Source organism: Myripristis murdjan, chromosome 7 (genome assembly GCF_902150065.1).
Source record: "Myripristis murdjan chromosome 7, fMyrMur1.1, whole genome shotgun sequence".
In the NCBI taxonomy this organism is placed as follows: Eukaryota; Metazoa; Chordata; class Actinopteri; order Holocentriformes; family Holocentridae; genus Myripristis; species Myripristis murdjan.
Window position 1 is genome coordinate 28,884,323 of NC_043986.1, and position 16,919 is coordinate 28,901,241.

General features: G+C 42.0%; 1 protein-coding gene across 1 annotated transcript; it reads left to right on the top strand.

Moving 5' to 3' along the window:
* The first annotated feature begins 7,616 nt into the window (after positions 1-7,616).
* Positions 7,617-14,503, top strand: krt8 (keratin 8). The gene is made up of 8 exons (XM_030055020.1): positions 7,617-8,161; positions 10,136-10,344; positions 11,348-11,408; positions 11,537-11,632; positions 12,078-12,242; positions 12,501-12,626; positions 12,761-13,025; positions 13,599-14,503. Exons 1-8 carry the CDS (start codon positions 7,757-7,759, stop codon positions 13,850-13,852), a joined length of 1,581 nt encoding a protein of 526 aa, XP_029910880.1. The 5' UTR covers positions 7,617-7,756; the 3' UTR covers positions 13,853-14,503.
* The last annotated feature ends 2,416 nt before the right edge of the window (positions 14,504-16,919 follow it).

Genomic DNA, 16,919 nt, shown 5'->3' on the forward strand with positions numbered 1-16,919 from the left:
GTGGGCACTGGTGAAATGGGCACAGGGCCACTGCACTGAGTAGGACCAGATTTTTCCATGGAACATGTTCCTTTTCACTCCTCCTCCTCCTCTTCCTCCCTTTTCCGCCCAGGTTTCTTGCTACTTTTATTCTAAGCTCACCATTTTATTGCTATAAACTGCTGCAAGTTTATATAAATAACAATCTGGTAGCAGTTGACAGCAGACATGAAGTCGCTCCATTATATCGCGCTGATTTACAGGCTTAACATCAAAACCTGATGTTACCCCTGAATTCCCCTTAAGTAACCTCAAAGTCAGAAAAATCTTTTTTTTTTTTTTCCATATTGTGCAGTGTCACATCCTCATTGCGTATCTGCTTGTTGCAACATGTCATTGAAGCTACATCACATTTATACTGAGTGAAATATGCAAATCCAGTGCCATTGATTTATGACTGCAGCATTACGTCAGATAGAAAATATCTATGTCTTGTGTGTCACTTTATACATGTTTCCCTGTAATTCAGCTGGGTATATTTGGTATCCTTGGAAACCTTGGGATCGCCACTAGAATTTAAAGGAACAATTTGTAAGTCACATCTTTTTATATTGCGTCTTTCTTTCTATTTGCTTATAATGTATTTCTTCCCTTGACAATTGAGCAACTGCAACTGACCCAATTTTCCCTCAGGGATCAATAAAGTATTTCTGATTCTGATGAATGATTCTGAAAATAAAGTTTTGTGGGTTTGAGCAAAGCAGGGCTGTGCAGCAGTGATGAACCCAGTGATGGCTCTGGCGGGGTAGATGTGGTTAAAGGGGAGTTTCACCAAAACTGACTTAAGATGTTGCTTATTTTATTTTTGAAGACTAAATAAATACCAACCTGGCACCAAACAACCTGAGGGTAAATTTTGATTCACTCCCACCTGAAACTTGCCACAGGGGCTACTGGTTACCAAACAGAGCAGGCAGGTATGATCAAAACCCTGGGTGAGAGGGAGCGGCAGGGTGGGGGGCTCTGGGTTGAGTCAGGAATGACAGGTATGCCTGGAATAATGGGCCACAGCCTGCCATGCTGCAGCTGGATCTGGATCTGCAGGAGGGTTTAGGGCTGGTTCAGACGGCAGCACAAGGCCTAACTAGATCCACACAGATACATATAGACACATGCCTGGCACTTACAGAGTACAACACACATGCTATTAATGCTGCTACCTGTCTTGCCTCCCCTCTACCGCAAAATAGTTTGTGTACTGCCAGTACAACTGTATGCACGCAAAGGAGACAGAACAATATGTGAACGACAGTATGGCTGACAGCATGATGTGCGGTCTGCTGATGACCTACAAACATCTGCTTTGGATGGAAGTCAAGCTGGAGACACAATGTACCCTCCGCTCATGTTTTTCATTAGCATCTCTATGTGTTTCTATGGAGATTAATGTACAGTCTGTGGTTAAGTATTTAAATGAGAAGGTTGTGACATATTTTACTGTCCTGTAAATACCACAGCACATAGTCATAAAATGTTTAAGAACAGACGGAGGCATACAGATATAGAATACCTGCTTAGGTCGCAAAGGCGTCTGTGTATGATTTACAGGGCAGCCGCCAGAACATGAGAACACACTCATCCTGCAGCCATACAGCTATTTCAATGTGTTTATCCAGTTTTTTTTTCAGGTTTTTTTTTTTTTTTTTTTTTTTTTTTTTTTGATGGAAAACACCCTAACTCCCTTCACAGCTGCAATCTTGTAAGAAACATAATGTCCACCGGCCCCAGGCTGGGAAAGCGGGGTGTTTCTAACCTGTCATGCCTCCAGGCAGGCCCCCGAGATCCTGTTGTGCCAGAGGAAAGTGCAGAGAAACAGGTCGGTGCGATCTGAGAGGGAGGGGTCCCTTCTCATTCAATTCAAAGCTGTTGTAAAGTGTCAATTGTTGCACAAAGGGCCTTAAAAAACTTAGTACAAAATGCACTACACTTGTACATTGTGGTCCTGCACAGCCTATCACTAATACACCATCAGACACATATTACATATTAAGTTAACAGTGAAATTAACTGATCACAGTAAAAATGATAAAAGCCGGAGTTGAGAAATTTGAGTGCGGTTGCTCATATGATTGTCTTTTGTGGCAGATTATAGTGCAGGTGGGAGGGTTACACCCACTGACACACACCATCAAAGGTCCCCTTTGGATGGACCGCCATCCAAACACACACAGACTCAGTCAGGCACACCTTTAACCAGCCTTGCGCAGGGTCAGGAGCTAACGGCGATAACTCCTTCAAGATGTTTATAGAGTGTTTCAGCTCACACAGTATAAAGGTCCATCATTGTCACTTATCTCTGTGTACACTTACTTATCCCTCTGAAAAATCCTGTTCTCCACTTCACACAAACACTCACACACTCACACATTCACACACACCCTAAAATGGTGCCAACGCCCACTTTGAAGAGCGCTATCCCAGCAGATACTGTATCAACGTAAAGCTATTGATGTAGCAGTGACAGATGATATGATAATCATCTGTGGCATGTGACTGGCTCTGATGAAAGCCTGTTTGCAGCATAGAGGAGAATGGAATGACTGGCCGTGCAGTAAAAACTACAGACCGACCGATACAGGGCTGTTATGAACTCTGAGACTGTTGGATTGAATCTGCTGTTGTCTGATATTTTCAGCTGAAGATCAATTTCTTTAATTATAAGTTTCCCTGCCAAAAAAAAAAAAAAAAAAAAAAAAAAAAAAAAATCACCCCAAAATACATGTATTCAGTATTTCTTGCAGAATTTAATTCCTGCTACAGTGGAAATAATGAAAGAACCAGCAGTCAGTAAATTTAATTGCTGAGGCCATTCATTTAAAGGTGCACTATGGAAAATTGGTGGCAGTTGAATAAAGGGGGGACATTTTAGACTCAACTGGTAAACAATGCAGAGTAAGTGCCACATTTGATGGTTGAGTCATGGTTTCACTGTTGGCCAGACTCACTGATAAATATGCGCCTACACCACTTCTAAATGGTCTAAATGGACCCTCAGCAATTCTGCATAGTTTCCCTTTAAACACAGGATGATGATAATGTTACTGATAATAATAACAATAATGGAATACTAAATCATCCATACTTGTATTTTTAATAAAAACCCAATATCAACTTGTCATATTGAGCCAACCTCAGCAGACACTATAAAACAACTATAAAACAACAACAACAACAACAAAACTCCTGCTCATGTTTAAATGTTTAAATAGTGCAAATATGCAATTCAAGGAGTGTTAAACTAGCAGATAGAGTATGAACTGAGGCAGGGCTTCTCAACTTTTTCCACCTCAAGGCCCAGCTATTCATTATTATAATATGCCAACTCTTTTGGCAAATTAGCAAATATTCTTTTGTTTATCAAAGACGTACTGACACTAATACCAGTTTTTTTCTTATGAGTTGAAATGAGAGTAGGTCATGGAATCAGAATTCTCCATGAGTTGAAAAAGATCTGTAAATAATTCAATTAGTAATTACAATCATTTGCAACAATAAAAGTCTTTAACATAAAATAATAAAAAAGGTCAATTTCCACAAAAAATGGGTTCATGTCCATAAAAAAAAACAGTTTTAGATTCACATAAAAAAAAAAAAACAGGTCCATGTCCATAAAAAACAGGTTCAGATCCATGTAAAACAAACAAAAAACAAACCAAAAAAAAAAAAAAAACAGCTCTAGATTCACAGAAAACAGGTCCCAATCCACACAAAAGGTCTAGACCCAGAAAAACAGGTTATCCCAACAACATCCCAAATTATAAACTATAATTTTTCAAATTGTGATAAACTATCGTGTCTCCTTGAATAGCACCCGGCTTCGTCAATATCCCTTAGTTGCTGAGGCTATTGATTGAAGGGATATTGATGTAGAAGCGACAGATGATGTAACAATCACTAGCCCTGATGAAAGTCTGTGTGTGGCACTGATATGTGCAGGAGAATGGAGGGCAGTACAGTAAACATTCAATAAAAACTCCTGTTTACCACACAGCAACAGATGGCAGGTTAGTTATTAGAGAGAGAGGGAAAGAAAGAGAGACAGAGACAGATATGATGTTGTTATTTCCCATAATTACAGTGATGTTCAAGTTCTATATGATCGAGAGCTGGGGATGAGAAACTCCAGCATTGTGTCAATACTACAATTTTTTCTTCTTTTTTGACAGTATTGATAACTGCCCAGGCTGTTTTATTTGTTTTAGGCAGATTGTTTTATCTGAAACTTCTCAGGAAAATTCTCAGGAATTCTGGCAGCTCCTTATCCTGATGCGTCAACTGTGCTCTTTATCAATAGGTTGTGCGGTAACATAACACAGGGGTCATCAATTACACGTCCTGCAATCAAGGAGAGCTCCTTAATGTCCTGTTTTTTGCAGATCTCATGTGATGTTCTGTTGGTTTCTTGACATCGTAGGAACCAGCTGAAAACGCCCGGCTTCTCCTTTGGAGATTGCCTGCATAAACATCATCAGAACTTCATTAGATCATTAAACATCATTATGCATGGCTAAATTTGATCAGAGTCATAGGTTGAATTGGAATGTGCTTCATAATTCTTGGTGGAATCACCTGAAATCAATTTACTGCCCAAAACATTGACAGGGATTTATTCTTGTTCTCAAATCAGGACTCTCAACACAATATGCATTTTGTTCTAGGTTTGAATCAACAATGCTAAATGGCGCTATAGTTATTTTTGTTCCAGAGGATTAACACATTTTCATCATGGGGCAGACGCTCAAATTCAGATTCATGACACTGTGCCAGTGTTGCGATACATTTTCAAGTCACACACTTGGGCTTGCATCCAGTTTGGGCGAAGGAGGATGGGAGTTGACTCTTATTTCTGTACGTTTCCATAACGACAGAGAGGCCAAGGGAGCCACTAGTGGGAAAAAAGGAGGGTAGAGAAGATGGAGGGAAGAGGGAGCTGGAGTTGGGGGGTGGAGGAGGATTTGTTAGTGCCAAGGCTGATGAGTCATCCCGGGTAGAGATCGGAGGGGGGAAGCACTGAGGGAGCACAGGAATGGAGGGCGGCCGCTGGAAGCAGAGCTCGAGGTTGCACCACCATGCCACTGTGGTACTGCCTTGCAACATGGCGAGAAACACGACAAAGGCGAAAGTAGAGCATGGGCAGAAATAATAACAGGAACAAGCAATTCTAGCTTGACTTTGGAATACTGGAAAGGTGTTTGATTAACTTAATACGGGAATACCTCACAGCAACCACTATCCCAGAAACCCAGAGGCAGAAAAACAACAAAGCACTTTGGGTATAGAGAGTAGCAGAGCATGTCATGCAACAGAGTAGTTTTCAGAGTGGGGGTCAGGGACCCCGAGGGCTCTTTGAGGGTTTTCTAGGGGGTCCTCAGCAAAATGAAGAATAGTTTAATTTCACTTTAATTTAGTTGCTTGATGAAGCATTTAACCCTATAAAGCCATTTGCATCATATATGATACACATTTTCAATTCTGTTTTTCGTTTTCAGTTTAATCAATACTTGACCAAAATACTGTTCTATACCTTTGAACACTTCCCCGGTTCACCCTGGACCATACCATTGGCACTTCAAGTACATATCATATAGCATACACCAGAAAGGTCGTGTAATAACATATTTTTGAATTTTTATTTTATATATATATATATATATATATATATATATACAAGAAATCTGACATGAATCCAAAATCACTCATCTGATATATATCTGAAATATCTCATATCTTTCATAAATTAATAATAATTTAATGATTCTTGTAATTTCTTTATTTATTATTTGAATTGGCATTTGTTTTGCACACTTACTGGTAATGGTCTTGCATTTCTTTTTTTCTTGTATTTATTTGCACCCATGTTTTTGAAAGAAATCAAGTGAATTTGCTCAGGTTTCAAAGGGTTAATTCGTTAGATGTTTCTAGAACACAAAAACATGTAGTGAGTGATTGGCCAACTTTTAAAATTATGTTTTAATCTCACCACCTTGAATTCATTTGACTGGTATGACACCAAGACAATTTCATAATTAACACAATCCAAAATACTTTCCCTTGTCATGTTCCTGAGGGCAAAATAACCTTGACTGGGGCTCTGAGGCTTACATAGAGGCAGAGCATGAAGAAGACTGAAAACTCCTGACTCACAGTCGCACACACTGCCACATGAGCGCATCATGTCATCTCATTGTTTGTAAAGCCCTTAAGCACAACTAGTGTTAACCTAACTTACCTCCTGCTGGACAGTAAGCACAGCTGGTTAGTGCAGTTCACCTGGTTTAACTTTGCAGAAACAAATATCAAGTCCATGTGTGATAATGAATAAATCAAGCCTAGGGGGCTACCTCCAGGTTAGCTACGATTGCCTGCATTTTTCTGCAGAAAAATCCTCAAAGGTGTCCTGATTGAACATTGAACACTGTAATAAGTTAAATTCATGCGTTAAAGATAGTTGAGAAAGGGGAAATGTAGTGAGGAAACATGAAATTACACAATGACAAATGAATGTTTTAGGTGCAGGATTTGTCTTGGCCTCTTTGCTTATGGTTTTCTATTGATCAAATAGCACAAGCACACTTGTGTACATATCCAGGTGCATCTCCATATATAAGTGATCTGGATTTAGAGGCTAATCTAAGGACAAACTCTACCACTAGGACAAAACTCAATCTAAAAAGGGGCTTGTTTGATGGAGTTGATCCTGTGCACCCAGGGCAACGTGCAGTCAAACCTGCTACTGTGTATTTGCATATGTAAACCAGCTGAGGCAGGAGGGACCGCTGAACTGCGTGATGGATTGACGCTAGAAATGAGTTTGCATGCAGCTAACTAAGTTGGTGGAAACATTTTGCGATATTAGAAGACAGAGGGGCACAGAACATGGACTTATGTGAATCTTAGATTTATGCACACACAAACACAAACACACACACACACACACACACATACACACACACATTTCTGATTGAGTGGAGTTGTAAAGTATGCAGAGTTCTCATAGTAAGAAATGCGCATTCTCATACAGACACACACACACACACACACATGCACATTCCCCTCTACTAAAGCACATACTCTTTTGCCATTGACATCCTTATATGTCACTTTGCTGTCTGCCGGCAGAAAACAATTAACAAAATGAATGTTCAGCATGCTAACACAACTATGGCCAACTTAAGCACTTTTTGACACGCACAGAAAGAGAGAGGAGTTTAGAGAGGGAAAAGAGAGCTAAAATGAATGAGAAAGAAAGAAAGAAAGAAAGGAAGAAAGAAAGAAAGAAAGGAAGAAAGAAAGAAAGAAAGAAAGAAAGAAAGAAAGAAAGAAAGAAAAAAAGAAAGAAGAAAATAGGTGCAATATAAGTTCTCCCCAACAACCCAGAAAAGTTTTGTCTAACTGTAAGGAAAGGCCTCCAAAAAGGCCAGGTACTGGTTTGGAGTGGCTGGACAATGTGTCATAGAAACCAGAGGTGTTTTGTTACAACCCCGCCTCCGTCTCCCTTCACCCAGAAGTGTGACCAATCGTAGTTCACCACAGTCCCCTCCCACTGCAACAGGCTCTTTAAAACTCTTGAGTAGCTTCTGCTCTGTCTATCCACTCTAGTCTCTCTCCTCAGCCGGCCTGCCTCTCCACACCTCGCCTCACTTTGCCTGCTGAACCGGTTGGTCTGATCTCCCCAGACTCATTACATCAACTGCAAACGACTACTCCACTTTTCAGAATGTCACAGAGACAGAGCGTCACTGTCAGGTCCCAGATCTCCTCCAGCAGAGCGTACCCGAGCTACACCAGTCAGTCTTATCATGGACAGCCTGGGGTCCAGCGTAAGAGTGTCAGCACCCGCACCTTTGCAGCCAACAGGGGCATGGGAAGCTATGGAGGAGTGGGAACTGGCTTCATTTCCAGCGCCTCTGCCTTAGGACTTGGCTCATCCATGTCTGGAGGAATGGGTGGAAGCATGATGATGGGTGGCGGATCTATGCCTCTCGTCACCGCCGTGACTGTGAACAAGAGTCTGCTGGCCCCCCTGAACCTGGAGATCGACCCCACCATCCAGGCTGTCCGCACCCAGGAGAAGGAACAGATCAAGAGCCTCAACAACCGCTTTGCCTCCTTCATTGACAAGGTCAGTGCCTGTACAGCAAAACAGGCTAGAAGTGTGTGTGTGTGTGTGTGTGTATGTATGTGTGTCTGCTCCATTCAAGGTTGAGAAGGCACTGCACTTTGCTTTAGTTTGTGAAACAGGCAGAAAATAGGATAGGAGGGAAATGAATTCATTGTGGTATTTTTGAATAGGTAGGCGTTTCTTTATGTGTGTTATGTAATACTTGATTGAAAAGATCCATATGTTTACCACATGTGCTGTAAAGCTGCTGTGCTGCCTTTGTCTGAGAGTTGATTTATTCCCCCCTGCGCTTTCGTCACCTCCCACAAGGCAGAAAAAGATAAAGTGGAGTTAAGGTTTCTGTCTTATGGTTTTGGCACTCCTTTTATAGCGATGGAAAACAGACGTGCAGGAGGAGAGAGAGGGAGAGAGAGAGGGAGAGATAGAGAGAGTGGGAGAAGGGTGTGTCAGGGTAGAGGTTGTGATACGAGTTACCTTGGGAATGGTTCCTCCTTTTGCTGGGGTGTGGCTCACATTAACCCCCCTCCCCACCCCAACTCACCCCCCCGTCACACACGCACACACTTAAACTTATTCATTAGTCAGTATTGTCATTGTTATGTAATTTACAGTAAGAGTACTTTTCATTATACACTTTTAAGAAGCGCCCAGTCGAAACGATAAACATCAGACTGCGTTTCAAACATTGACTTTTATCTAATTTGCATTGAATTACTGCATTTCCTTACTGTCGTGGGCTGACACATACACAAAGGTGTATGTGTCCCTCAGGGCCCCGGCAGCGGGTTAATATTTAAAAAGGGCCAGCTGGTTTCATGTTCTGGTGAATGCCAGTTGACTGGCTACGTAGCAACTTTTCTCTCTGCGCCAAGAAAGAAAAGGCAAGGATTATGTGGCGCTTTTCATGCTTTTGTACGAAGCCAGTTAAGCTCTGCCCCATAACACTGGTTATCTTTTTATAACAGTCTGCTCGTAAGCATCTTTACTGTCTGTAGGTTCTTTACTCCGAGCACCACTGAGGCATGTAAAGAGGCTCTTTAGATCTCACCTGTGAAATGGAATGTGTTGAGGAGCAAGGTACACCAACCCAGTGTGACATATCTGATTTCACACCCTATTATTACTGTCCACAAATATGCGATCACCCTGCCCCGCCTTCTTCTTCCACCTCCACCCCCCCACCACCACCATTTCTACCCACATCATTCTTCACTTCCCAGCTCACAAAATGCTTCTGCCTTTTCTTTACCTCCCACTCCTCTCTGCTTCCTTCTCTTCCCTCATCACACCTAGATCACAGTTAAATGTTTACCTTTCTTGCATCTGCACGCAAATGTTGCCCAGCTCTGTCACCACCCTTCTCTTTATCTGCCACTTCTGATGGTAGTGCCTGCGACTGGCGCTAGCAGCAAAAACAGGAAGACATGCAAGAGAAGGGTTAATCATCTCTATTCCTCTACCACCAGCTTTTTCCAACCTCATCTTCCTTTCCCTCAGCCCTCTCCCCTCTCGCTGCCTCCTGTCAGGATGCACGTACTGTGGTGTGCGTCAGGCCTTCCTTTGGAAAAAACCACAGCCGGCCTGGAAAACACAGCCAGCAGCTGCTTTCATAGCCTCAAAGATAGATTAGAACAATAAACACTGGGGACTGTGAATAGTGGGCATGGCAGGGCTTTGCATTTGATTGATTATTGGGATGTTGTCTCAGGGGCACCATTGTTATGTCAGAGCAGAGCAGACTGTGTTTACATCACAATTTTTAAATGGTGTCTCATGTTTAATAATGGCTGACAGAAATAATGCAATAGCTCATCAGTAATGACAAGGAACAACCTTGTATATATCATAAGATACTCTCCCATGTCACGGTACAGATTTCCTGTGTGTTCTCTGTGCTCTGTGCTTGAGATTTCATTCATTCATTCATTCATTCAATAATGCCATCTTCCTTGTGCTTCTCTCTCCACACACCAGGTGCGCTTCCTGGAGCAGCAAAACAAAATGCTGGAGACCAAGTGGAGCCTGCTGCAGGGACAGACCACCACCCGCTCCAACATTGACAGCATGTTCGAGGCTTACATCGCCAACCTGCGCAGACAGCTGGACGGGCTGGGCAATGACAAGATGAAGCTGGAGGCCGACCTGCACAACATGCAGGGCCTGGTGGAGGACTTCAAGAACAAGTGAGTGTTGTATGTGGCGAGGAGAACTGAAAATGAACTCTTTAGGCAGCACAGCAACTGATCAGGCCTATTTAGGATGTGTTGTATGGAAAACAAAGGACCTATTTAGGGCCAAAAGGGAGTTTGAGAACTAATGAGGGTAGAAAGAGAGGAAGTGAGAGAATGGTTGGAAGTAGGAAAGGATGGAATTTGAAGATAAGGTTTTTAAGGTGCATAGAAACTGAAGTTACTTTTTAGATTTACAAGATTTAATCAATGTGGGGAAGAAAACACAAAATGTGATTGGAAAAGGATAAAGCTTTGAAAAGGAACATGTAAGTGAACTGAGTGTCCAAGGTGCAAAGACTTTGAGAAGCTTTGAAGACCTGGTAATTTTACTGTGGTACAACTTTTGAAATGATTGTATTCCAGTCAGTTCAGTCTGCAGGACAAGCCATACTGTGAGATAAACTCTTTTTGGGCTACTCCCTGCATTTGTACGTCATCTTACCTCATTCGCTCTCCAAGGAATTACAGCACAGAACAGGCATGTTCTGAAAACCCATTACGCTACATATGACGGGAGATGAAAATCATTTACTTGGCCGAGTTGGATATCTATCAGCAAGGCTGCTGACACCTGCTCACAAAAAGACACAAGCATGATTGCAAGCACAACCAAACACATAACCTCTTTTGCACACGCGCACAAACTCACAAACAAGACTGTTGAAACTATCCGTTAGGTGCTATTGCGCAAAGGAAGTATATCAGCTGAAGGTAGTGAAGCCCGGGGGGAGAATTATCAGGAACAATGCACATGCTTGGCCCAGAGTCAACAGTCATTGCATAAGGCAAACATCCCAGAGGAGGGGAAAGCTAGGGATGGTTTACTTACGCCTCCTAGTGTTGCACTGATAAATTATTACTCAAAATGGCATTGGAAGATCATGTACTTTAGATTTCTGGCAGTGTATAATTTCAGAATATGCAAAATGACTACCAATTTTGTTTTTCTTCTCAGGTATGAAGATGAAATCAACAAGCGCACAGAGTGTGAGAATGACTTTGTGCTCATCAAGAAGGTCAGAAACCTGATTTCCTGAGCTTTTCTTTGAATTTTGCTTTGGCAGTTTGATACTTATTTCATCACGAGGCAGTTTCTATAATTGAATTTGTGTTGGTGTGTTCCAACACTTTTGGTGTGTTTCAGGATGTTGACGAGGCCTACATGAATAAGGTGGAGCTGGAGGCCAAGCTGGAGAGCCTCACAGATGAGATCAACTTCCTCAGGCAGATCTATGAGGAGGTACGGAACCCACTGGATGTCATAACTTGATTTCTGCTTCCTTTCCTTTCGTGGTCAGAAAGCCCCAGTTGTCTCCACTCTGAAAAAAGTAATCCTTACCATTTGTGCTGTGAAAGTGACAGCAACTGTAACAACTGCAAGTTAGAAGCTTCTTGTATTAATCATCAACAGATGTGTTCTTGGTTTCTTTCATCAACATTTTTGTGATTTTGTTTAGATGTTTTCTCGGTGCAAGCATGTTTATGATGTTTGTGGTATCATTTTGGAATGGATTTTTCCCTCTCTGCAGTTTTGGCTTTTCTCAGCATCTGTTTAATATCTTGACTTGCCTCTTGCACCATTTCTGGTAGTAAATTAGCTGTATGGTTCATCTTACGTAGTTCTGTTTCTGTTGCATGTTTAAACCTCTCTGTTTTTCTCCGTGTGTCTTTTTTTACTTCTTCAGGAACTGCGTGAGCTCCAGAGCCAGATCAAGGACACCTCAGTCATTGTGGAGATGGACAACAGCCGCAACCTGGACATGGATGCCATCGTGGCTGAAGTGCGCGCTCAGTATGAGGACATTGCCAACCGCAGCCGTGCCGAGGCTGAGACGTGGTACAAGACCAAGGTGATGAAGAATTCTTTTGCACTTGGCTTATCATGCACAGCTGGCTTCAGCTGAGGTTTCTGTGCATTTGTATGCTGCAGCTATATGATGTCCTATTTGCCCCAAACATGATTCATGAAGCAGATCAACTCTTAACCACAGGCAAAAACATTTTTGGCCTTAGCAATAGAATTCATCAGTTTATGAATCAGTACGTAAGGTCATCAAGAGGCTTTCAAGACTTTCAAGTAACCTTTTGTTCTCTTGATGTTCTTTTAGTATGAGGAGATGCAGACATCTGCAACCAGATATGGAGATGACCTGAGGGCCACCAAGTCAGAGATCGCAGACCTGAACCGCATGATCCAGAGACTGACATCAGAGATTGATGCCGTCAAGGGACAGGTATTGGGCAGAACAGAAAACTGCAGCTGCTACTGTCCCACATGCTAATAGTGATATTTAACGGTTTATAAAGACACTCATTCACTCATTCATTTAATGAGTGTGGACTTAGCTTTTTATCTCTCTTCCCTCAGCGTGCCAACCTGGAGGCTCAGATCGCTGAGGCTGAGGAGCGGGGTGAGATGGCGGTGAGGGATGCCAAGGCTCGCATCAAGGACCTGGAGGATGCCCTGCAGAGAGCCAAGCAGGACATGGCCCGCCAGATCAGAGAGTACCAGGACCTGATGAACGTCAAGCTGGCATTGGACATTGAAATCGCCACCTACAGGAAACTCCTGGAGGGAGAGGAAGACAGGCTGGCAAACGGCATCAAGGCCATCAACATCTCCCAACAGAGCAGTAAGTACACTCCTCTGTGCCCTGTACTTGTGGTAGAATTCACTGCAGTTGTATGAATAGTTTTCCATCAGCTGGATTCTGTTATGTTCTTCATAGTTCACACTACACTATGATCCAGCACAAGCATGATGTATGCAGTTCCTCATAGATCCTGATTCACTAAAGCTTTTGATGAACTTTTAGCATCTGTAAAACCAATTATATAACCTCTGACTGGTCAAGAAAACTGCCTTGCCTGAATGAAAGCTGCATTATGTAAAATTGCGTAAGGGCAATAAGTTGGAATTTGACAGTTGCGCCATGGTTCCTATAAATTTTGTGCTTATTCCACATTTTTTTCTGCATCTAAACAGACTCATTCTGCACTGCGCACCTTTAATGTCGACTTTGAACATTGAAAAAATTGGGTCATAATGTACACAAGAATCACAAAAAATACTAATCATATTAGTTACATTTCTCATTTCCTTTAGGGATCCATCAAAATAAACCAGAATTTTATTATTTTATTTTTAAATTGAATTCACTTTCAGTTTCATACATTTCTAAATTTAACCCTGTCCTCTCCAACAGCAAGCTACGGTGGCTTCCCTATGGAGTCCGCAAAGAGCAACTATTCCAGCAGTTACAATTATTCCAGTGGAGCTGGTAGCGGCTACAGCAGCTATGGCAGCGGCACCTACAGTGGCAGCGGCACCTACGGTGGCAGCAGCAGCGGAGGATATGGTGGAATGCAAGTCCAGAACAAGAAGAGCGTCGTTATCAAGATGATCGAGACCAAGGATGGCAAAGTGGTGTCAGAGTCCTCTGAGGTCGTTGAGGATTGAGCAGTTCCATTTAAAGGTTTAGCTACCTGTCTGCTATGATCTCCTCCGCCTGTAGTTTTATACTCACGATTCACTCCCCCACTATCCTGTAATAAACAAATCCAAAGTTACATGCTTGCCAGCCACTCTCCAATAGAATGTAAAGACGTGTTCTAGAGAAGCAATAAATGATCCTAATGCTACCAAAGATCTGAAAGGGACCAAAGAATCTATTTTGTCAGTCATATTTTGTATGTCTGAGGTCTGACTGTTTGTTCGTCTGTACTGAAACAGCTGTTTGAAGTTTTTGTATCACAAAGTGAGAAACAATTAACGGGCAAATTGCAACTCTGAATAAAAGAAAAAAAAGTAACATTCCCTCCAAATCTATGCAACATCTGTTCCGTACTCGAAGGGCTATTCCCTTCAAAAGTACATTGCAAGAAATGGACAAAGTGGTATTGTCAAAGGAATGTGAATGTACTGAGACAGTGCTTCAGTGTTTATGGTCAACTAATGTCTTAAAAATGCCTGCTACAGTAGGTAGTGCATGTCTTCCCTGTGTGCGTCCTGTAACTGTAACTGTTGACCCCTTAGGAGACTGCCCACATCATACTGTTGTCCTGAGGTGCTGTTTTTGCTACCAAACCCAATAAAATGTGTTTACTGAAACATGCTTGTGTTGGATATAATTTTAGTTGGAACAGACAGATACAAAATACGTAAATACATTTTTTCATGAGTTGCTGCTGACGTCATTCATGAAAACATTCCTGTTACTAAAGGAAGCATTAAACAGGCTATGATCTTTGTGAACCTGTATCACAGTGTAGAGGAGTAAGGCAGCTAAGCAGAGATCCAACAGAATATCTAGCAAAGAATTAATATCTCAATATAAAAATAGGACACAGGACTAATAGTATAACAATCCTGCTAGCAGTCTGTTGTTAGTAATGGGGATAAATACAAAGTTTATAGCAGCACTAAGATGTTCACACCAGAGTAAATTCTTCCTAGCACTACTTAATTCAGCAACATTTAAGTAAAGCAATCCTGTTATTATTGATTATTCTGCTTTGGCTGGTTGTCTACACATAATCTTAGGCTGCTGTAGTAGTAACAAATTTCATGTGTGGTAAATATTTTTTATAAACATATTCCCTCCTGTTGAGGGACCTATAATCAGAGCCTACAGGAGGACGATGCAGTGCAAGTGGGAGTGAAGATGCCAGCAGCAGGTTAGAAGCAGGCAGCAGCATGGAGGAACAGAAGGTAAATAAGCATGCTTTGCTGGTTTTAACAGGCCGCCTTGTGGGGATGGAGAGTTTGATATGGATGTCTTGAGCAATTGTGGGTCATGTGATGGCGAAGATGGGTATGAAGCCACTGGGCCTGGCATCTTTAGAGCCCCAGCCTACCCAGCTATCTGCCCTCAGCACCATCAACCTGACCCCACATCCCATGACACTCACTCACACCCACCCACAGATATCAGGTTTTAAGGTTGAAACAGAAGATTTAACAGCTGGAATGTATTGTTGTGTGGTATAATTTCACCATGGTGACGAAGGAAAACACCTGATGCCCTAATTAAGTGATTATTATTGCCTGTGCCACTACAGTTTAATCCAGATCCTGAAGTCACACTTAATCACAAGAGCCCATTTCAAATTCCTAATGCAGAGTCAAGACCCTCTCCAACTTAGCACAAGACACAAATAAAATCCTTTGAGATAGCAGTAGAATGCATTTTTGTATAGCATACAAGCTGCTGTGCAAATGAGTTGGTCTGTTTGGTGATTTTCATCCTGGTGCCCAGAGGCCTTTAACCAACAGGGGCCTCTGATCCAAAGGGGCCTTGTCACCCTCGGCTGACCTGGTGAGAAGCCTGAGAACTGGGAACACTTCCAGTACCCTGCCCAGGGGCCTCACCCTTGACCAACCTGGGCACAGCTCCTTATAGATCGGACAGAATACATTATTTTCAGTGTGCTGCCTAGGCTGTGTGTATCACAGTGGTTTATGTTTTATTTCCAACTCACTGTCCTGAACACATCACTGTATACTTTATGATTTGGATTCCTGGCCATCATTAAGCCTCAGGAGACAACAGCATTGGTATATTTTAATTTACAAAGCCATATTGGGTAAACCTATCTGTGCAATTATGCATCACTCGCCAACAGCTCTGTTCTACCAGGTAAACATGATTTACTCAAAACTTGGTAAAACAGGAATCTCCTATTTTTTCACCCTGTGTGGAATAACCTTCAAAACACACTACTTAATGAGCTTAATGATTTTGTCTCCTTGGGAGAGTTCAAAGCTCTGATTTAAAAAAAAAAAAAAAAAAAAAAGAAAGAAAGAAAGAAAAAAAGAAAAACAACACTGTGTAACCAAAGAGTATAATTTCTATTCCTAAGATGGATTTTGTACTATGTATCTGTTGCCCCTCGTCTATTATAACTCTATTTTGTTATTTTTGATTCTTGGAACCTTGTATTGGTGATCTATCTTGGACAGGTCTCTCTCGAAAAAGGGACTTTATCTCTAGGGACCTCCTGGTTAAATATAGGCAAAACACAGTAACATAAATAAAATATGCAGTGTGTGCCAATGTCACACCAGGTGGCAGTATAAGACCAAGAGAGCAGAGTCTGTATTTTATCCAGCAGAGGGAGTGTTTGCTTTGAGAGTTCATGCTGCCTTGCTGTTACTGCATCCCTCTCTGCGTTATCGCTCTAGTGTGAGCTGCAGGTGTGCCCAGTGTGTGCAGGTCAGAGTGTTGCTGGCTTAATCAAGTGTAACACTGAGCTTTACTGAGCTTGAGTGTGATGGCAACTAGAAATGCTCTGCATGCTATAATAATTGCACCTTGTACAGCCTTTTATTTGGAATAGTGCAAGTTTTTTACTTATATCAGTCACAACATTTTATCAGCACAGAGTTTTGGTTCACTGTGAGATATCATGATTACAATCTGTGGTTGTGTGTTTGTCTTTTTGGTGTAGTGACTCACTGGTGTGTGTCTGTAGCTGATCAGCTTCTCAAGAAAAATGGCCAATGAAGTTCCAGGTGATTTAACCTG